At 39.0% G+C, this 23,566-nt stretch overlaps 1 protein-coding gene across 1 annotated transcript in view; it reads left to right on the top strand.

The window, feature by feature from the left end:
* The window catches only part of arb2a (ARB2 cotranscriptional regulator A), a 169,187-nt gene that overhangs the window by 54,389 nt on the left and 91,232 nt on the right, over nucleotides 1–23,566 (top strand). Inside the window, exon 7 of the mRNA XM_007562727.2 lies at nucleotides 15,231–15,449. Coding sequence (XP_007562789.1) covers nucleotides 15,231–15,449 — 219 coding nt within the window. The remainder of the gene's footprint in view (nucleotides 1–15,230; nucleotides 15,450–23,566) is intronic.

Genomic DNA, 23,566 nt, shown 5'->3' with positions numbered 1-23,566 from the left:
CTACTGATTTTCATTTCTACATGAATTAATTAAAACATACGTCCGCAACTTTTATCTGCTTTTTGTTAGAACCATATCAAACGGATGGTATATGTATATGTATTTGTAGGCTGAAAACAGGAAGAATTATCCTTTTGACTGCTGATCAGAGCTGATTAAGAGAAAATGCTGATCGGTAAAGAATTCACAGGTGTACTCTAGTGTCTTACTACCACTTCCATACCATCGATCTCAACTTGGATATGAACGTATTTTAACCAGTACTAACAAAAACGAGAGCATACATTTGTTGCATTCTTTGACATCCTTGTCTTTGTAGAAAGGCATGGGCCAATACTGTAGGATTCTTGGATTTGCATTTATGTGCTATGTTTTAAACATGTGTCTGACAACCCGTCGAGCTAACAAAGTTCCTTCCACCCTGCCCTGAAACCTGCTGGCAGTGTGACACAGCTCTCGAGGGTGTCCCCTGCATCGCACCTAAACTCCCAGAAGGGTATGTGTGTGTGTGCTGTTTTGTATACATCTGTGTGTTTTCTATCTGGGAGTTATCAGAGTAGACCTTCTTGTTGAATTTTAATGCATTATGTCCCTTCTCCCTTGACACAAGTTGGATGGGCAAGTGATTTCTTTGAAAAGCTGCACGATAACAAGAGATGTGCTGGAAATACATCAAAGATCAAGCTGTGGGCCGCAGTGTAATTTATCACTGTCTGTCCATATGCTAAACAGTTTTAGTTTAAGTCAGGAAACAAGCGGTCAGATAATTAAAAAAAAAAAGAAATCTGAATTCCACTCGGACTAAAAACATGCAAATGTGTTTTCTGCTTTTGTGATTCTTTTTTTTTTTTTTTAGTTATTGTCTTCCTCTCTAAGCAGTGTGCTAAAATCTCTCAACAGATTAGATGTTCATCTTGTTTTTAAGGCCGTGGTATCAGTAGGTGTGCGTTTGGCTGTTGTTTTCCTCTGTGTCAAGTGTCTGGTAACAATCAGACCCGTTTCCTGACCGCAGCCACATCGGTGGAACTGGTGTCATTAAAGAGATAGCAGCGCATGCGGACCTGAGTGATATCAGAAGCTGAGCAGAAAAGTCAGAGGAAGAGATGCACTGCCAAGCCCGCTTGTCTGTTATCAATGCCTTTGTCTTCCTCCGGCTCCCAGGGAAAACTTTGAGACGAGAGGAAGACCTCACCTTCCTCCTCCCAGACGCCACTCCGCCCCGTCTTCCCGTCGCACTCCGCACCAACATCCCCCTTTCGCCTCCCCCACCCCCCCGACACCCCAAACATTTTTAATTATATCTTCTACCAAGTAGTGCGGCTCAGTAACCAAGGAGCTGACATTGATGCATGTGCTGATAAATCCGCAAACACTGGAAACAAGATTAACAAAGATTTTGAGGAAAGGGTGACAGCTAATTTTGCGCAATGGTTTGGTGCCTTATTCAAGACTGATGTTTTTGATAGAGCAAGCCACGCCTGAGAATTCACACGTATACGCAGGGGAGGGGGCCTCAAGCATAGCAGTATAAGTTTGGTGGCATTTACTTTTTAAATAGTTTTTTTTTTTTTTCCAACATAAACATCAGTATACTTTGCTATTTTGGTTGTTTCATTTTTTCATCATTGCCATAGAGCACCTTTGTTACTCATGCAGGAAAAAAAAAACACTGACTACAATATTATATCTCTTTAATAATTTAGATCATATTACAAAATAATTATAATAATTAAAAAAAATAAAAATAATGCCCTAACACAAAAATAAATGGACTTAGTGTTTGCGGAGTGCAGGTTAATGTCCGTGTCCGTAATTTGAAAGAAGTCAGAAACGTGTGCATGCCTAAGAGTCGACTCAGGTGTTGGTTTCAGCATTTGTGTGTTTAATCATTGCGATCTAATCAGTGTATGTTACGGAGTTGGTGACATTCCACTCCAGGCCCAGAGCCCTGTCTCTAAACTGACTCTCAACCCGCTGAGACACCGATTCACGGTCTTCTGAGAGAGATATCTGTCCGCTTCATCACCCATACCAGCACACACACACACCGTAGAAAAGAGAATGAGATAACAATCATACTTCTACAACTGATTTCCTATTTTCTCATCGAAAGAGCCACCACCCCACCGCCGTCTCTTCTCTTTCTTCTCTCTCCAGCCAATTTCAGCTCTATACAGTAGGAAAATCCTACAGATTTCCTTTGTTCTTGTCTCATGCCTCTTTTCCTTCTCTGTTTTCTTTATTCCCGCCTTTCCTTTCCCTTTCCCCCCCCCCAACTACGTGATGTCTTCCCCACTTATAATCCCCTTCCCTGTCTTCATGTGTAGGCAGCTGATGGCTTCTTTCAGTTTTTTTTTCTTCTCTTTGTCAATTTCTCCTATGTCCCTGTGTCTCTTTAGCTCTCTTTTTCATCTGCCAACCCCCCCACACACACGCACTTCCATCTGCTTTCGCTTTTGTTTCCCCGGCCCCTCTCCCGTCCCAACTTAAAAATGAGGAATGCGGTGTGACCCTGACCTCCATCGGCCCTGCGACCACCTCCGACCCCCCAGGTGACCCCCGGTCTCTGTTTTGACAGCTTGATTAATTACCCAGTGTTATGATTTATGAGAAAAGCTGTATGTAAAAATAATAGACAACAGGTGGTCTTGGAAAAAAATTGGTAAATTTGAAAGAGCTTCTAGTGAGGCTTGAGGCAGCAGCGGGATTGAGGGTGGCTGCACGTGAGAAAAATGTGTACATTTTCTATTGTTAATTGTTCTCAACCATTTTTGAAGACTACATCAGGTTAATAAGAAAATGTCTGGTGCTACATGCTTGGTTTCCTTAGTTGCCAAAGCGTGGATTCCACCGCGTGTATGGTGAGAGGATGAAGGGGATTACAACATGCAGCTCCATGTGTGTGCTGTGAAGCATGAACCCAGCCATGTGGTAATGACACAATGGAAAATGTGCTTGAACACAGACTTACAAGCACACTCACACACACACACACACACAGATATGCTATATGCTCTGCCACCTCTTCTCCGGGTTACACGCTGTGAAAATAAGCAGAGTAAATGGCAGGACAGACCAGTCATAGTGTTTACCCTTCACACCTCAAACACAGCTTGTGATTGGCTGTAGCGACCTCCCTGACTCACAGACCTGTGGTGCACCTCCACTTAGAGAGAGGTCAAACTTTCGGACAGTTGGAGCGTCCGTGTGTTAGTGGTTCTGTGAGCAAGTAAGGGGGTTTTCAGGTTCTCCGTTTTCTGACCTGTCACGTTTCCAAATAGAAATTAATAATTTATACATGATGTTGGAAAGCTGTCTCACGCCTCTCATGAAATACCAAATTGTGCCACATAGCAACAGCCAGCAACATCAGCAGCACCACCAGCTCCATCTCTGGTTGTCACTTTTAGGTCACAATAACAGGGCAGAGGTGAAGCGACTTCTCTTTGACCTTTGGTCCTATGACATTGCAGGGATTCTATGGTGTTTAGTAAGATTAATCTGTAGAAAAGCTTCATTGTTCACTTATAGTAGATCATTGGTGAAATGATGGTAATTGTATTGTCTGTACCTGCAGTTAATGTAGTGGTTTGCAACGTCTTCATGTTTTGTCACATTACAATCAAAGACTCTATGTATTTTCCCGGAATTGTAATAGACCAACAATAATAATTATAAAGCTTAAAGTCAATGATGCAAAGGCTTTTCAAAAGGTTTGTTAGATAATACTAGTAAATAATGAAAACTAAAGAACACAACAGACAGGTGTGAAATAAAGTGGAGAAGTATAAATAGGGTTAAGAGACGGCTTTCAATTCCTCATACAACACTATTTAATTCATTATCCATAAGCAGAAAGTGGAGTGAGGTGCAACTCCAACCCCACAAAGACATGGACATCCATCTAACTTTTTGAAAAGCTACATAAATCCCCAAATGAGGTAACAAATTAATTTGACAGGACAGCTATTCCTCATTAATCTGGTAAAAAAGAAAAAAAACAAAAAAACAACAACAATCCTTCATTCTACACTGTGCTTAATAGAGGGTCTGGACCCTCGACTATAGAGAAACGATCGGTTGCTGGGGATGTGAACGCTGTTGAAGTTTAAAACAACTGGATCTTATTTTAACCAGTCGCTATCATTTGGCTTTGGCATATATAATGTGCCAGCTCGATGAAGCTCACTAGAAATGACCTCCGACTTTAATTGCTCAATATTCAGAAGCATGACCAACACCGACTGAATTGCTTCGTTCACTTCCGCCATTGCTATTGCCAAGTTATCAACATAAGACTGAAGTCATGATTCATAATTCCTCTTTCTCTTTGCTGATTGTTCCAGTTGGAATTGAACTGGAGAAATCAAAATCAATAGGAGAAATCCCAAATTCACAGGTCTTGAAAACAAAAAAGGTTTTCTTGAAAGGAAGCCATGAGACTTCGCCTTTTGTAGTTGACCATAAACCATGTAGGGGACAGAGCAAGCATGTGATAGAAAGTGGTCTGGTAAGATTAAATTAACTTCTTATCCTACATATACTCTTTGTGTTTTGCAGAAATCTAGCATTGCACCTTTAACATTGCACTCCGAGGTGGAGTAACATGATAGTGTATGACACCTTCCAGCATTACAACAACCACCTAGCTTACTACCAGAACTACAGTGGAATGGTTATGATCAAAACATATCCACATCTTAGAATTGTCCAGTCAAAGTCCAGACCTAAATCCAGTTGAGAATCTACAACCTAACTTGAAAACTTCTGTTCATTGACGCTCTCCATCCAGTCTGACTGAACATGAGATGTGTTGAAAAGAAGAATAAACAACAGTTTCCATCTCTAGACATTTAAAGCTTGTACAGAAACCCCCTTGCAGATCTGAAATTGCAACAAAATGGGTTCCACGATGTATTGATTGATTGATTTACTTTGTGTTGGTCTATGACTTAAAATTGAACTGAAATGCATTGAAGCTCGCTGTTACAATGACGTAAAGTTAAACTAAAGTTGAAATCTTATGGACATTTGTGAAGTGTATGTAAATGTTTTGGAAAAACTGTCACAGTACGTAGTTGCACAGGTAAACTACCCATGTTTTAGAGGACAGATGTCCTTCATAATTTATAAAGAACACACAAATATGAAGTGTGTGTGTATTGTGTACACGCACACTTCTTATTTTTTGCTTGTTTTGTGGACATGTCTCTTTCTTTATATGCACATATGTGCTTACATGTGTCTGCAGTTACTAAATGTGTCTTTCCATTGACCCCCTGCTGACTCCGTCTGTACATGTAGCCATGTACCTCGCACTCGACTTGCACGTGTTCATCAGCACAACTACCTGTCCAGATGGCAAAATAGAAACATTGGACAGCTGTCAAAGGAGGTGAGATTGCTTTGCTCTAGTTAAGTACTATGGCATTCATTGTTGTCATTGTAATCAATGTTTTATATGGATTCATTTTAGTCAAAAGTTTTTAAAAACAGCTTTCATTTTGTCAAAAAGTTGCATCATATTCCTTTCTTTGTACATTTAAATCTTTATCTTTCTTACGCCTGTTAATCAGTAATGTATGCCCCTGAAGATAGGGATGCTCCAGGGCAACTTCTCCTCCTCCTGTCTACACTCATTTTGTAGCATCTCCGCTCACCTCTTCTCCTGATTTATACATTAAATAGTTATGTGGGAGAATGGGGAGGCACCTATCATTCCATGATCTATATCTCTCTGTGCCGCCATTAAAAATACATGTGTATGCTTAGGGGAGACAATATAGAACATATAAACCAAAATGGTAATGGCAGCATTGTAAGCCTGCTGTATTTATTTCCCTGTAGCTTTCCCTCGGTGAACTGTGGACTCTTTTTACTGACTTTATTTCCTTTCCGATGGTTAACGCATTTTCTTCAGCATTAAAACATGTTGGATAATAAATTCACTGGTTGTGATCATTTTTTTTAAAGTCTTTTTAGCCTAGTAACACATCCATGATCTGCCCTGTGAATTCAAACTCTCAACTGTCCTGTTGTAAATGGCATGCTTTGATGTAACTAAACAAGTTAAAAGTAGGAGGGAAAAGGGAAAAAGTTGACAAATGACTTGTGTAACATTTACTTGCACAATCGATAGCTCTGACAATTTCCACCTGGACGGTGATTAATGCTACATCCACCCCCTATCCAGGAGCCCCCACCTCCAGCCCCTCACCTCCCTCTGTGTGTGTCGTGCTGGGCGCAGATGAAGCAGGCTTGCAAACTCCGTGTTTTTCAATGTGTGTGTGTGTGTGTGTGTGAGTGCATGCATGCTTGTGTTTGTGTGTGTTCATTAAAGTAGCAGTGTCAGTCTGGACATTCAGCCTCCAAACATCCATTGAGCATCGATAGTTGTGCAAATACACTCAGCGTCAAGTGCTGGGAAATAACTGACTGGGCTTTTTTGGGCTTTTCACCGTGGCACTTTCCATACGAGTGTTTTCCTGTCTCCTCAGATGTGCTGAAAATAGTCAGGTCAAGAGTAGCGATATAAAACGGGAGAATTAGAACGTAAAACGGAGAAATAAATGTAAATATAGGCACAAAGAGAAGCGAAGGCATGAGAGATCAGATGGTGTACGACTCTTTTCGCTTCTTCCACCCCACTGCTCCACTTTGAACCCATTTATAAATATTCAGCTCCACATATAAACACTATCCAAATGAGCCCAGGCATCCGAGCCAAGGTTAAAAACTCTACTTCTCATTGCAGACTCAATGACTTGACTAGCTCAAAAGGTTAGTTTCTTATTCTGACCCAAGCTGTTTATGCTCATTAAGATCAAAGGAAAACATAATCATTACTGCACAGTTATTTACTCAGGCCAAATTAGTGTATGATTATTTTAGATCAAGCACGCAACAAAAAAGTGTCTTTGATGTTGAAATGAAAAGATGAATTTAGAAAATGTAATCATATGTGCAGTCTTATTTCACGCCACACAAATCAACACAGAGGATGAACTGTTCAGAATAAAAAGGTATAAGATAAACTCCAGTGTATTTTATACCTACGTTAACAAAGGGGACTTGTATCTGAAATATTTGTAAGAAGTGTAAAAAGTCCTGAAAGGAACACATCATTCATTGCAGTAACATAAGTGCATATTGTATCATTTCCCAAGCAAATTGCCTTTTTAACTTGAGTATATGTATTTAAAATAAAAGTAAAATCCTTGTTAGCAAATTGGCTTTTTTTTTTTTACTTGAATGATCTGTGTTCATCATTGGCCTATTGTATAACTCTAATTAGCTTTTTATGTTTATCTTTTTAGATTTACTGTAGCATCTGTTTTATATGTATGAACACAACATATTTTTTATTGTTGCTATTGCTGCTAAAATATTCAAACAGACTGATTATTGTGGTTATAATAATGTTACACGTAGCAGCTATTTTGTTTATTGGAATTTATTTATTTGTTTTGATGTATAAACTTGCATGGCATTATGAAACATACACCTCTTAGTTTAGTCAGTTGCATTTGTAAATATAAATATTGATCCTTTTGACTATTAAGAATCTGACATTTGCTTGGTAATTAGTTGGGCTATCTGCTAAGGTAGCCTGCCTCTCACACCTTCTCTCTGTAGCTTTAGAACAGAATTACATAAATAAGAGTGTTGCATGGTGCTTTAGTTTTCATACCATGAGACAAAGGGACAGAAGCTTTATACAGCAGGCTGAGTGTGCTGCAACAAGTGGGGGAGGGGCATTATTGCACTCTTTTTCTGGCATCTCATTAGAAACACTTTAAACCCAATAGTAATACCCAAGAACTTAATTTTTTTTTTTTTTAGAAATGTAAGTTTTTAAGACTGCAATATACCATTAGAACAGTTATCAGTTACCATGGAGTTTTGTTCCTCCTTGCTACTTTTCACAATGGGGAATGCAAGACAACATGGCTTTCTATAAGGCTGGTATGTTTTGATCTTCATTTCTTAAGGGATAACTAGAAAAAATTGTCTGGTAGCTTAATAATTCAAAAGTTTGAATTTACACAACTTTTTGAAAGTACTGACAAATTAGGCCATCTAAAGATTCCTATTACACACAATAATGACGATAATAAGGAAAGAAAACAAAAACATCAAATTTCACTCTTGGAGAACTCTAAAGGTCTGACATGTTCAGCTTACAACATTTCCAAAACAGTAGTTTTAAGGCATTTAAAAAAAAAAAAGAAAAAGAAAAATCTTCATAGTGTTGCAAATGATTATGGAGAAAACTGGATGTGTACTTCTCTGAGTGCAGGTGAACCTCACACTTCGTAGTGTTGTCATTTTCATCTGTGATCTTGCTGTAAAATCACATTTAGATCCCGACTTCAAGTACTTGCATGGCCCTGTAGCTATAGCTAGTTATCAAGAGGATGATTGATTTTGGCTGACAGGCTGATGACAATCCTGTCTCATCTCCTCTCACATCACCTCTGAAATCCACACGTCTTTTTCATAACCCCTGTAGTACAGTAAGTTCGCTCCCACCTCTGCGCGCTCTCCCTCTAACAAAACTGTGTGTTTTGCGATTATGGGGGGTCTCGAACTGGTGCTGTGTGAAAATGAGAGAAGGGGGCACCATGACTTAATCTGACAGTACTGTGCGAAGTGTGTGGTATCTCGGCCTCAGGGAGACAGGCGTGGGGAAAAGAGAGAGGTAGAAAAAAGGAAGGGAATCCAGTTGAATAAAGGGGCCCTGCATGGAAAGTTAGCTCACACAGAGGCTGAGACAGACGAGGTCACACAGAGCAGGGTGGCCCTGACAGAGAGGGAAATAGAACAAGAGTGTGCGTTTGTGATTACTGTATTTACCTCCTCCCTCAGTTGCATTACATCTCTTTTATTATTAAGAGTCTGTGTTTTTGCTTAACAGTTGTAAACATTTAATATCTTTGTCATTTTCATACAGAAAATTATTTTTTGTTCTCTTTGCATACGGTGCTCCTGAAAAATACTAATATCCCTAGTAAACCTGAGTTATAAGGCCTTAAAATACATTATTCTATTAGGTACTTCAAGATGACACTCTTCTTTTCCACCTCCCTTACCTCTCTGCCCTGTGCACTCCGGGAATATAAAAATCTGTACAATCTCATTCTTTGCTGTTTTAGTTGTTTTAAACCCTTTAGCTATGGTTCTGACTGTAAATATTGGAAAGTTTAAGCCAGTAGATATTTTGTTGTACCTTTATCTGAACTACTGATCATCAACACACATCTGCCACGTCTGTCTTGCACGTGTGCTTGCTTACTAATTTTTAAAAGTATTTTTGGAAAAGGGAAGTTCTTGGAAAAAAAAAAAAGAAGAGATCAATGGAAATTATTTCCTGAAATCAGCATCCCTACATCTCTGACAGCCCTTCTATTCCAGTATCTGTTGAAATCCAACTTCAAGCATAAAATCATCTCAGTTAGGTTCAGATTAGGGAATCTCCTGAACCCAGTAGCAACGCTAAAGAATAGTGGATAATAAAGCACCAGTCTAAGTTAAAACATTTGCTTTTTTTTTCTTTTCCAAAAGTAAAGATTATCTTGATTTTGTGTTATTTGGATTCTTAAAGCACTGCATTTTTTTTTATTATTATTTTGAACATTTAATCTGTTTTTACATGGTTGAATAGACTCTGCTGTGATTACTTTATGAAATAAACCACCTAAATGCACACTTAAAAATAACAAAATTAGAGAAACAAAACATTTTAGTGTTGTCCATTAATTTTCTCTGTACCCATTTGTTTGGTGACCCGATTAAGATGTGAACAATTCCTAAAAGTGAATACTTGTTTTAGTACTGTGCTATAGAAATAATATTTGGAGATGTTTGCACCTCCTTTACCACCCTTTGGTTCCTCAACCATTCTTATTTCCTCAGCACAGATCTTACTTACTTTATACCATGTTCTCTTGTCTTTCCCATTATGTCAGATGGCTCTGAGAAATTGATCTGTCTTACATCATCTTTGTGCCTGCAGGGATAAGAAATTTGTGAATTATGAGTTAAACTTAATTGATGGTCTGAATAGCTTCAACCTATAAAGATTTATGGTAAATGAAGAAAATGTTTCAGTTATATTTTATAAAAAATATTACTTTTTGCTTAGTTCTTTCTGCAAACTGGCAACATCATATTGTTGAGACAAGGGAGCAGAGTAACAGGAAATGTCTCTTTGTTTATCTCGTCTCCTGACGAGACGACATGAGAGCCTGAGAGCTAGTTTCTAATCCTAATTTATTGAGCAACTACTCTTAAAATATAAATGCATGAACACACATGTATAAATGTTTTTTGATAGAAGTACAAAAGGTGAATAAAAGAACATTTATGTTCTTCTTTTATTCAGCAGGCAACAGTGACATAACACACACAACCTCCAATTCACCTAACCATACCATCCACTTTCCTCACTCCATGCACCCGTGACCGCTATCAGCCATGCTTTGTACCTGTCAAGTGATGTCCTTTTCCTTGTGCCCGGATCCCTGCTTCAGTACATGAGAGCTCTCACATCAAAGCGTCCTGGAGCTCCACGCACACAGATGAAACACCCTCTCAGTGTAGCCGGCTCTGTCCCCCGCTCCGGCACATTAGACACATTTCACTTCATTACAACACGACTGGAAAAATAGAGGTGCTGCTGTCTTAAAGGGACATCTTATTTACCTTCACTTGTACTTGTGTGCTTACCGAGATGTGGATACCCAGAGGTGCACAAACACACATCTTAACAAAATAAAAGACTAGTAGAGACACCATGGCTGTTGTAGATTGTAGCTGATATTGCAGTCATAGCCAGGATATTTAAGACTAACGTTTTATGTCTACCATTTAATTTGAAAAAAAAAAAAATCAAATGAAATGTGGCACTTTTATTAGATTAACTCCAATTTCATATTTTTTTTTCTTTAAAAATGTTTTTATAAAAGGAGATGACCAGCGACGGGTTTCATAATTTGACGAGACAAGCCCCGGTTTCCGTAGCAGCAGCAGTCTTTGTTGTGCCATCTAAGAGTGGGGACAGGCCGACAAAAGAGAGCTAAGGAGCGTCCAGAGCACGGTGGCGAGGGTCGGGTTGTTCCCCCCTCAGAGGGGGCCGGGGTGACCCTCTTGACCGCTGGCCCCAGGGCAGAGACTCAGTATGGTAGTGGCACAGGGGCACCCATAGGGCATGGGAAGGGACTTAGCCTGCACACTACAGCAGAAAGACAAGATTGACCTACAGCTAGAGGATTGTGCGTGTCTATTTTATCGAAGACAGTGTGTATAAGGGACAAAAGAGGTGTTAGCAAAGCTAGCAATGTGTGAGAGAGATTTTGACATGTCAAAAAAAAAAAAAAAAAAGCATGTTGACCCAAAGATGGCTATGGGCATCTGTGCGGGATTCACACTTTGACAGCACATCACAAAACAAAAGATCAGATTTTTGTTTGTGTGTGTGGAAGGTGGTGGGGTGGGGGGTAACAGTGAGACAGAGCCACAAGACAGAGACCAAACTAAGGATGGTTGTACGACAGACCTATTTGTTGGAAGAAGCAAATGTGCAGATTAAAAATATTGGACAAAGGCTTTGTGGGAAGATTTTGGAAAAAAAAAACAAACAAAAAAAACATTTTAGCTTTTTATGTCATGTTGGAAAATCACAAAATATTAACAATATTAATACCAAAACTATCTTATTTTTATGCTAAGTAAAATTTCACTAATCTGTTATAAGTTTGCACAGACAAAAACAGGCAAGTTCCAGAGTGATTGATTCAAAGAATAGAAGTAGAAAGTGAGCGGACACAGACATCTGGGATTTCCTGATTCCAGCGCAGTCCTCCCAGTGTTCAAATGAATGATGGCTTCCGACACATAGATGAACCTGACAGCCCTGCTCCTCCAAATAAAGCACTCTAATGCTGCTGGTCTTCTTTACAGCAATCTTCTCATGGGTGACTGGCCAGCTGAAAGGGTTAGCACTGTTAGGTTTATTATGTGTATTTGTGTCTCTAAAGGAAGGGCTATAGGCCATAACCTAAAGACTAGCTAATGGCTGGAAGCCGAGGTCCTGATGTTGGCTTTAGTGTGCTTAAGGATAGAGAAAGTTAAGGGTCAGAGTAAGACTAAACATGTTTAAGGGACACAGGGTTCATGTCAGAACACGAGGATCGTTGATCTAAACCATTAACTTCTGCCCTTTGCAAATCAGAATGAAAGTAAAGGAAAACTGCTTACTGAGAACCGATGACATACGACTCGCCCCATAAAACATATCTAACAAAGATTGGGTGATTTGTATGTTTACTTGTTTATTTTGTATATGAATTATGTTTTTTGCCATCATTTCACAAGATGGTCATTTTTTTTATTATTATTATTTGTTTTCTCAATGATGCAGTGCAGTACATACAAACAATTGTGTTGGTATCTCTTAGAAAGCGCTACTTCAGTGTTTACAGATTAAAAGCTTTAAACTGGCTTAGCTGGTTTTGTCAGTTATTTTATCAGACCACCACCAGTGGGCAGTGGCACAAAGCTATTGTGTACAAGCTGTATCTCTTCTCTCTCATTATCTTTGTTTTATTAATTTGTCTATAACTTAATTTCTGTCCACATTTTTCAGTTCTTCACTCTTCCCATCATCTCCCAGTACTTTTTCATCTAACTGTGCTGGAATGTGGGCTCATGTCTTCAAACTTCAGTAGTAGTGTGAATATATCTCTGTGATGTTGAATTTAACTTGTCGGTCTAATACATCCAGTTCACTGCTGCTATGCAAGCACTATAATTATTATACATCTAAGTTTTAAGATTAATCTAAAAGCATTTGGATGAATAGATACCATACTCTGTTCAAATATCTTCATACTTTAAAACTGTTGCAAAAGGGTCAAATTATGTAGTATAAAATCAAAAAGTTTTCTAAAAATACAAATTTCTTTTTCGAAATTGCAATATTTCATAATTTGTAAGTGTAAACATGGTTTTGTTTTCAATGAAAACCGTTATATTTTAAAGGTAATTTAATAGATGTTAACCTTTAACGTTACAAACATCTATCGAGAAAGGAATGTTCGGACTGACAGGAAGTGAGAACAGGAGAAATTTCTTCAATATTAATAAGTGAGAACATGTCATTTTGCCGTTTGAGCCATTTTGCCATTGTCAACACACGGCAGGTGCTAAGGGACAGGGTGTGTGGCAGGTTTGATGTCAGTCGGCACAGGAGGGACACACACACACATGCTGCGTCAACGGAAGACAAGCACATTGTGTTAACACTTATTAAGGAAGAGGAGACGTGCTGCCATGAGAACGACACTGTGTCCGTTAGAGATTTGCAAAGGAAACTGAAATGTATCTCCTAAAGGTCTTCTGGTTGTTGCTTGTTCCTTACTTAATCCCAGCGTATGTTTAATTTGAAATGCCTGTGTTGAAATGATTTTGGCAGACAGCCATCATTATTGAATTTTCTGGTGTGTTTGTATGGATATGTGTATTTACACTAGGGCTTGTGTGTAGAAAGGACAGTCAAAGTGAAACAGGAATCCATCTATTTCCTCCTTTTAACAAAGGACTTGGGATAATAAACAGAGTTAATTAAAACAGGTTCAAAGTTGAAAAAGTCACTTGGCTTCAGTAGAATGACCTTTTTTTTGTCCCTCCATACACTTTTCTCTTCATTTCCTGAAAAATGCTTTCATATTTTTTCCCTAATTTCTCTCTGTGTGGATATTATCATCCAACACTCTTTTCTTTTTTTTATTTTAAAGGGTTGTTGTTAAATGATCAGAAATGCCGAATAACACAATTTTAAGCTATGCACAAAGAAACACAAGCAGCTACAGAAAGATATGTTCTTTGCAAACCCTCACTGTGTGATGGTAGTATTGATTGGGTTTGATATTAAGTGACACATGGCCTTTGGAAGTCACTAAATGCTACTCACTGACTGAAACTACCACTGCTGAATTCCAATCCCCCAGTTACTTCTCAAGCTTGTCCCTGCAGTGACACACTCTCCTTTATCTCATTCACTGCCCTTTCTTTCAGCCTTGATTCACATCTTTCCCCACAGTTATCCAAGAAGCCGTGCCTTTAAAGTGTTGTAATGATATTTGCTCACAAATGGCCAATGCTGAGCTCTTTATTAAACACAAAGACCGTGAATCAGAGATAAGCCGATATGCTGTGGATGAGCTCTAAAGAGCATACAGCTATTATGTTTGTGGGTTTTTTTCTAATTTTTTTAATGATTTTTTTTAAGCTGAAATTATGACCAAAGTTTGTTCATCTTTGGTTTTAAAGGCATTTGACAAAGGAGGGCAAAACAACTGTAGCCAAATGTCAAGCTTTCAGTTGGTGCTTAATAGTTTCTGATCTGACTCACATATCTATTAAAAGTGTGAAAAGTTAAACACAATATACAGATAATATATACACATTTTCAGTACCTTTTTTTTTAATATAATTTTGCCTCATGAAACATTTTGATGGTAAAAAGGTTAGCAAAACAAATGTATGTCGAGGTGTTCAATGTCCAGTACTATAAAACTCTGACTTGCTGATACTAATTTTAATGTGTGTAAAGAGGATTCAGTGTAAAAGAGTTTTATTCTTATAAGAAAATAGACAAAATTAATCTGACTATATATTTTAAATTGCCTCTGGTGTCTTGTACTAGCAAATTACTCAGCTGGTATTGCTAAAGAAGCATTCTCCATACAATCCTAACCCTAATTTGTAGATTTCCTGGAGGCTAACAACACTTTGAAATCCAGCATGGTTCATGATAGACAGAGGTTTCAAATGCTAAGTAATAACTGTACTATATGAGCCTTCCTGTTACTTGCTGAAAGTATCACTTCCCCTTTCTTTCTGACAGCTCAGGTAAACCAATATGTGTTCATATGTCTAGAATATTGGTCCCTTTTAAATATAATTTTACATGAGTTTGCTCTCTCCAACTTTGTTTCTTTCAGTAACAGTGGCCACAATTAAGAGTGTTTTTGCTAATGCAACCTGGTTGCTGCATAGTTGTGGTTTGTTCACTGGTCAGAACGACCGGATTTTGCGTTGATTTCAAAATCGTGGAACCATTAGACGTTTTTCGGTGCATTTCAAGTAAACTCGATAGTGAAAGTGTTAATCAGTTAAAGTAACGGATTTCTGCTCTTATACACAACTTTGTGCTGGGTATGTTTCAGGAGGACTATGGTGTGATGGTGCTCAACCCCAATGAGAACTACTTGGAGGTGGAGAAGTCAGCAAAGGACTCCCCCATTAACTCTCCTGCCGAACCCTCGGATGAACCTGCCGAGAAGAGGGAGCGCAAAGATGAACAGGAGAGCAAAAAGAAGAGGGAATTTTATGAGAAATACCGCAACCCACAGAAAGAGACTGAGACCGAACGCATCCCAATACGGGTGAGTAGGAGCGATTAAAGCACATTCATGCTGACAGAGATGGGAGGAAGGAAATTTTGGACTGGAAGGAGATGAGAGAGTGGTAGATGTTTGTCAAAATCATGCACGATGGGGGTTCTAGACAGACAGACTGTTCCAGGGTCGTAGACGGAAGTAGAGGAGAAGTACATAAGAAAATGGGGAAGAGGAAATTGGACAAATTTTGATAACAGAAAAGTGGTAAAAACGTGCGGATGGTGACTGAGCTTGCTGAAGTAGCAAGGCAAGGATTTGTTAGGTGACTAGGGATGAAGGGAGGATGGAAAGCAAAGGGAGAAAGAGAGGCTCTTGTGTGGTCAGCCTGTGTGTGAAGAGGTTGGCTGTGCTCCAGTCGCCTCTCAGTGAGCAAGTGTTAACCACATGGCTACCTCCCTCTCTCCCTCTTCCCCTCCCTTTTTTCTCCTTCAGATGAAGGGCTGGTCAGTGAATCTCTGGCCCAACACTCTTGTTGACCACTGGGATTTTTATCTTCAAAACACACACTCTGCAAATACACTGTAACACTCTTATCAGCTACACTCTAACCATGGACACACACACACGCACAAGCACACACACATGGCTTAAAGCACCTCGCTCAGCCAGTTTACCTTGTGGTCAAACAAAGGAAATGACTCTTAAATCTACTTTCTTTGTCAAAATAAATGTGATGAACAGTGAAAGCAAGGTTACCCCCCTTCAAAGACATCCTGTGTTACATCCCATTCGATTTGAAGTTTGTTAAAATAGTTCTTTTAAGTAAATGTTTAAAACATTATTTCCACATCCAGCCTTTTTCACAAGAAGAGTGAATTATATTTACCTAACTTTGCTTCATGGCTCTAGAGTAATGAATTTCAGAAAATGTATACAGTGATAGTGTATGCTTGCATGTGTGTGAAAAGTGTCACTGTGATTTTTGACAGGAGTTAGGGTTGCTGTGGGACTAACAGGCAATGTGTGAGCTGTCAGTGCACACTTCTTCTTTCTCACCCCTCCATCAGTACCTTTATGCACACTTTAATAAGGCATAATTAGCGTCAGTGGTGTCTTATTCCATCACACCTCTTTACATGTTTCTTACATGAGGAATTAGCTTCACAGTGTCTGACATTAGGTTTGTGACATACGATCATTACGTTACACAACCCTGCATGTACTATCCTCTGTAGCGTCTTTCTCACTTTTGCCTCTTGTTTTAGTTGTAGGACTAAAGCGATACAGCAAAAATGACAACTTTATTCTCTGTTTGAAATGATCTTAGTTTTGGTCAAAAGATTGTTTTGACAGCTGATGCAGACTTTACTTAATTTGCCCTTACAAATCATGGGAGACGGCACGCATTTCATTAACTTTCACTAAATTTAGCTGTGTTTTGAGCTAACCAAAGTTAAATCTATTGCAACTCCTACCTGATGTGTCAAGCATTAGCTCTTTGTAAAATTGTTTGGATATTTATTCAATATATCAGTCCCAAATATGTATTTAATGAGTCAGTCAGAATAGATTTATTCTATACCGGTGCTGCATAGATATATTTATATTCTTTGGGGGGTATATTTTTCAGTCTGTTCATTTTTCTCCATTTCCTATTATATTTTCTTAGCTATGACATCACAGGGTTTTCTGTGTAATTGCTGAAAAAGGTCATGACTTCCAGTTAATCAGTTTTGTGAATTTGCCATTTTTCTCCTTTCAGAGATTTTGTAGTCCAAGTTCAGTTATGCTAAAGTTGCAAGTAAACAAGTCAAAATGTTGGGTTCCACTGTGTATTAACCCACAGGATTCCTTACATGGTCCCCCGGCATCAGAGCATCTTTGCAGTGTGGTTAAACTGTAGGGGGGAATGTCTGTTTACTCTGCCTGTATCAAGAGGGACTTTCCAAAAGACTTGTCTGATTGAGGCGTCAGTTCCTGCTCTCCATTAAAATGGGGTGTACAGCAAAGCAGGAAGCTCCAATTAATGCAAAAATGACAGCAAAGCTTATGTCAGACATGAATTTTGTGTGTTAATAAAGACGTCCTGACCACTGGTTTGATAGCAGCATTGAGCCTTCTGCTTCTGTTAGCACTGAGTGCTAACTTTTAGCGGCCTCCTTGAGAATATAATTGTACTGCATGTTTTGGATATAATTATTTGGGTTTGTTTTTGCCATTGTTGTCTTGAGGAACACATAATCCAAATGCATTCAGTGGGGATCTTGATGCTCCTGTTAGCTAACTCCTTAATTATGTTGAGGTTTTGTTTACTTTAATCACATTGTGGTAGCATTGTAATCTTTTAACAGGTAGTTGACATGCATGGACATGCAGTTAAACAGCGCTCCATATTGTATGTAGGTGGTTTGGATGGAGAGGGAGTAAATACAGTAATAACACCACTTTGATGCATTCATTTGACTGCGTGGTTCTGCAGGCTCATTGTCTGCATTCTCTTGCTGTCGGTCATACTCTGGATTTTGTGGATCTGTTTGCATTGATTGTCCTTATTTTATAGCTAAAAAAAAAGTTAAATAAAAACAACAAAAATGTTCACTTAACTGTTGATGCAGTTATCAAGTTAAGTGGTATCAAGACTTGCGCTAAAGACTAATGAGTGAGCATGCCTGCTTTTTGTTGTAACCGCTTGAGTTTTGACCTTTAACCCAAATGTGTGAAAGATAGTTGTGAGTATGACCTTGTCTTTTTTTTCCACTATGCCTCCTCTTTCACTGTTTTGCTGTTCTTCCTGCCACTGCCCTGGAGTAAGCTGCCACATGCTTACACACACTCACAATGAGCACACACACACACGCACACACACATGCTCTGCTTGTATTTCTGCTTCAGTTTGCTTAGTCTGTGTGACTGGGGGATTAAATCAAACCTCTTAAGGATGTCTGTTTTCATCTTTTTTTTTTTTTTTTTTTAAACTGTGCCTCACCAAGACTTACTCCCTCACCAACCTTTGTCATGCACCAAACATCAGATTTCAACTCCTGTTGAGCTGCTGGACCACCTGCCCAATGCCATTCCAAAGCACGCATGTGTATAAACCTGAAGACAATGTACCTGTAGCCCTCATAATATAGTTATATATAATCCAGTACAAAAATGCAGAGTTTTTTTTTTTTTTACTTTCTTGCCTGATTATCCAGGACCTCCTAAAAAATGTGTATTTCTACCAACGAACAAAGATCGGTTCTCTTGCACACACAAACACACAGCAACCCACTGATAGAGTTGAGTTGATTAATACGCTTCCTTACACACATTAATAAGCTCTTAACCGCTTTTAGGATTCTTACTTTTTAGCCCCGGGTTCATAGTGTGCAACCTCTCAACCTCATCTAATCGCTCGCCTCTCTTCTCCTCCAGATCCCCACAGCACCGGCCCATGTTTAGAGGGATAATGGCGAAGGAGGAGGAGAAAGAGGGAGGCATGAAGGGATAGAAAGTCTGATCAGGAGGGATGCTGATGAGGATAGTGAGGAGCAATGCGGTGGGATGGGGGGTGGGAGCACTGTCTTAGCACTTAGCCATACAGAAGTTTGGGAGTTCACTTTACTCTGAATTTTAGCAGTAATCCAGTTAGCTATTTTCTGTCAGCCAAGCGGAGGAATGGCAGGAACAAAAGGCACATTCATGGACTTAAGAAGCTTCCAAAGAGTTCACCCAAGGCTGGCTGGCTGGGATTAGGCCAGCAGGCCCAGGAAAGAAGAAGGGGGGAAAGGCAAGCAAAGAGGACCAAAAAAAAAAAACACAACAGAGCATTGCCCTGCTTTAAGCGCCACTTGGTTTTGTAAATGACTGTAATAATTAATTTTCTCTTTTTACAAAAAATTGTCTCTTTCACTTTGCTAATTATCCGAAAGCTTGTAGACAAATTAGAAAAAAAACAAAAAACACTCTTTTGATCTGAAGGAGCTGCTTGACATTTTTTGCAGTTTTTTTTTTTTCCTTTTCTAGCTATATTCACTTATTGCATCACCAAAATTAAAGTGGTACTCAAGAAGAAGACGTTTATATATACATATATATATACATATATATATATATCAGCTAATAGAAAGACAAATGAAAAAAAAAAGCACCATTGTCCTAATAAGCTCAAACAGCCAAAAGAAAAACTTTGACTTTGAAGTAAAAATTGATGTGCTTAAATACTACTTGGATTTAAAATTTTATAACATTTTATGAAACTCTGAACAGTTGACCAAGAGCAAGTGCTGTTGGCTACTTGCATTCTGTTCTATTTCTGAAGCAAAATCTATTAATGACATCAAACCCAATTTTTAACCCAGTGTAAATCTTAATACTTAATGCATTCAAACACTGTTGGAACATTTTCACAAATAGTGGTATTACATGTGTTTATGTGTGAGACGGTGCAGATATTACCATATCTATCAACATGTTTTAGAAAACATAACGGCCATACTGGAATTTGAGGTTATGTTGGTTAGAACATTTTATCTCCCCCCTTTGAATTCTGACTTTATGGGCTTTCCTTTTTGATTTTTTCATAATGGAACTTGGATATTTTTCCTTTAAACATAAAACAAGATTGTTGTTTTTCAGTTTTTTTTTGTTTTGTTTTTTTTTTTATTATTATTTTTTTTTTTTTGTCTGTTTTTTCATGAAAACACAAACTGCAAACAGACCAAATCCATTTGCGGTAGTCTTTGTAATGTCTTGAAAGTGAAGGAGCACTTGAAAAAATATTTAGTGAGGTGGTTCTTGTTCCAGAGTTAATGAACCACATATTTTTATTTGGTTTCTTTGTACGTCAGCTAAGGCCTGTATTTTTTATTTTTTTTTGTTTGCTTTTTATTTATTTATTTTTAATTAGAGCCATACCTTTTTTAGAACTTTGTCTTTATTTCAGATGCATGCAAAATCCGACCCTTGTTGGCTACTTTTTTCTTGATTGCAACTGTAGCCTAACCAGCATGTATATTTTTTCACAGAACTTGAAGGTTTCCTAAGGTTTGTTGCTTCAATTATTTAGTACAGCTAAAACCTTTGAATCCCAGCTGCGTTTGTCCACTGAGGCCCTTCTGCTCTGGTAAGCACATAGTGTTTCTGATCCATTGTTCAGAACTTTATACAAATCGTCTTGTGGATTCAGTAAAAATCATTTTGGCACATTGACTTACTTAACAAAGCACCCATCAGATATTAGAAAACAGGTACACAAACATTTGCATTGATGATTCTACACGATGTCGCTGTACCAGGTTTTTGTCTGACTGGAGTTTTGCTTTTGGTCACCCTCACCCATTTCCCCCAACCTGTGACCCACAAGCAGTTATACAGGCAGAGTTAATTGACTTTTGACCTACAGATTGGACAAGAAGTTTGGCTCAGTATTTCCAAGGACAGGTAGAAACTTGATAACCTTTGAACCAGGTCAGAGGGGAGTTCAGTGACCAGGACTAGATGGCAGCTTGCTGCAGAGAACAGATTGGCTAGATGCCATTTTATTTTCACTTCTTTCTCTCTTTTTTTTCTTTCTTTTTGGCTGCTGGCTGCCCAGATATGTTTGTTCCAAGGATTTATGTACATGTGTTTTATTTGTCTTATTGTAGGACTCCCACATAGTCCATCCATCCACGTTTTTGATATTTGCAGTATCTTCATTTAATGCCTTAGCAATGCGAACAAAAAGCTAAAATTAAGTGAATGTTTGTATCCATGCATGATTAATGCCTCAGAAACTTACAAAATTATTTGACAACTCAAGTCAATTAAATGTCCGTCTTGCATGTTAAAGACCAAAATCCAAGCAGAGGTGTGTGTTTTAAGAGTATTTAGATAAGTCATCTGAAAGTCTAAAAGAGGAATAGTTTTAGTTGGATTTTGGTCTTGTTTTTCTGCGAGAGCATATTCTGCACATGTGTCTTCTGTAGCACAGAACATCTGTTCATGGACACATTTGTGTGCAGCTGTGTGTTTGACCAAGGCAGAACCTGCATTGTCGGTCTCAGATCCCTGCTCCCAATCTTCCAGTCAGGTCAACCATCAAACACTTCCATCCTGCCCTCCCTTTCACCTCCTCACCCACCGAGCTCCGTGCCCTCTCAGTCTCCCACTCTTTCTCTCGCTCTTCCCCTCGCTCTCTCTCCCTCTCTACGCACACATGCCTGCTGTAAATACGGCCTGGTCCAAATAAAGACATACAGACACACACCCAGGTACACACATATGCACACAGCCCTAGGGGTCATCCTGGAACAAACACAGCCTTGTCTGCCTGCCCGCTCTCCTTTGCCTTATGTCAATTAATGACTCGCAGTAATTTCACCTGACAATCGGGGCGGCAGCGAGAGGCTAGCTGAGATGTCACGGCGATGACCTCGCTGGCCCGCAGACACTCTTTTCTAATAAAGAATCTCACAAACCCACAGCAACTTCCTTTGTACTTTGTTAATGAGTTATTGATTTGAAACAATGTCCTGGCAAATATTGTCAGAGCAGAGTGACCCTACCAAGGTCATGCTATTTTATTGTATACAGTCCGCACATGCTTATCTGCACGTGGGATAGCATACACACTGTAGTTTTGCTTCTCTTTCTTTATCGTTCTTTCTCCATGTCATTTACTCACCCTCCTCACGGTGTATATTCCCTCATTGCAAAGTCAAATAACATACCTTCTCATAGATTTCATCCTCTCTCTCTCTCTCTCTCTCTCTCTCTCTCTCTCTCTCACTCTCTCACTCACACACACCTAGTTTCCTGCTTCTTGTTAGGCTTACACTCATTTTTCACCTCATTCTCCCTTTTCTCTGTCTCTTTCTCACATCATTATATTCCCAATCCTCCATAGGTGCTATACCTGCTAATTACCCACAATGCCACAGTCATTATTTTCCCATCTCTGCTGCTAATTTGCTCCATACCTTCCTTCCCCCAGCTCAAGCGGACCCATCAGCTCACAGACAGCTTCCAGCTCGTCTGAGCTTTCCGTCTGCTTTTAAGGAGAGGAAAGAATGGAACAAATACGAAAAGGGAAGGGAAAAGAGGCAGAGAGAGAGAGAGAGGGATGGCAAAAGACTACATGTCCCAGGCATTGATTGGATTGCAATTGCAAACAGGTGTCCTACAGGACCACTTTTAATTGTACACGAAGAGACAAACATGCCATTGTGCACAAACAAACAGAAACTGACTTGTCCTAATAACCTATTAGCTAATACCAAACATGTAATTAGCTACATTGCTTATTTAATATCTAATCATTAGGCCAAATGAAAACAATCTTGTTCTGTGCTGAGCTCGACATATTAAAGATTGTAATGACTAGGGCTGTGAATCGCTTAACTCAGTGTGTGGCCTGAGCACAATACAGGAAGGAGAGATTGAAAGATTCAGTGAGTTGCAGAACTGTTCATGCCCGTAGAAGAGATTTAAGCATTTTGTACGTTGCATCTACACACTAATATGTATTTTACCGGGATTTTATGTCAACGACAAACACAGTGGAGCATATGAAGCGACCACATTATGCTGGCTGCTGTGCAACTCATCTCCTTTCACATTCAAAACATTTTTCAACTCTTCTGTGATGGCCTCAGATGTTTGTTCCAGATTATATTAGTGAACAAACAACATGATGAAGACCAAGAAATACAGCAGACAGTCTACTGCTTTAGTTATGGAGAAGTTCAAAGCAAAGTTAGGTTATAAGATCGTAGCCTTGAATTTGAGCGTCTCATACAGCACTGTTTAGTTAATATGACTGGCCATGACGAAACCAGCTCACTTTGGGTATTATTCAGTTATCTAGAGATTCTGAAAGTGTGGATTCTAAGGTTTTTAATGATGTCACATAGAAATAAAAATTAAAGTAAAATGAAAAAGATATGGCCAGTTGAATGTTGGCACTTTGCTAAAAAGGCCATGAAGAAAACAGCTTCCTGGTCTGTTAATTTATGTTATATTGTAATAACCCCACCCCCAATCGTTGACTATCAACAGGTATGACTGGGAAGGTTTGCAGTCAAGAGTGAGTTTTTGTCTGGTTTATCTAGTTAAAATACACTGCTCAAAAAAATAAAGGGAACACTCAAATAACACATCCTAGATCTGAATGAATGAAATATTCTCATTGAATA

This window comes from Poecilia formosa, unplaced genomic scaffold (genome assembly GCF_000485575.1).
Source record: "Poecilia formosa unplaced genomic scaffold, Poecilia_formosa-5.1.2 Scaffold5, whole genome shotgun sequence".
Taxonomy (NCBI): domain Eukaryota; kingdom Metazoa; phylum Chordata; class Actinopteri; order Cyprinodontiformes; family Poeciliidae; genus Poecilia; species Poecilia formosa.
This window is presented reverse-complemented; position numbering and strand designations above follow the sequence as displayed.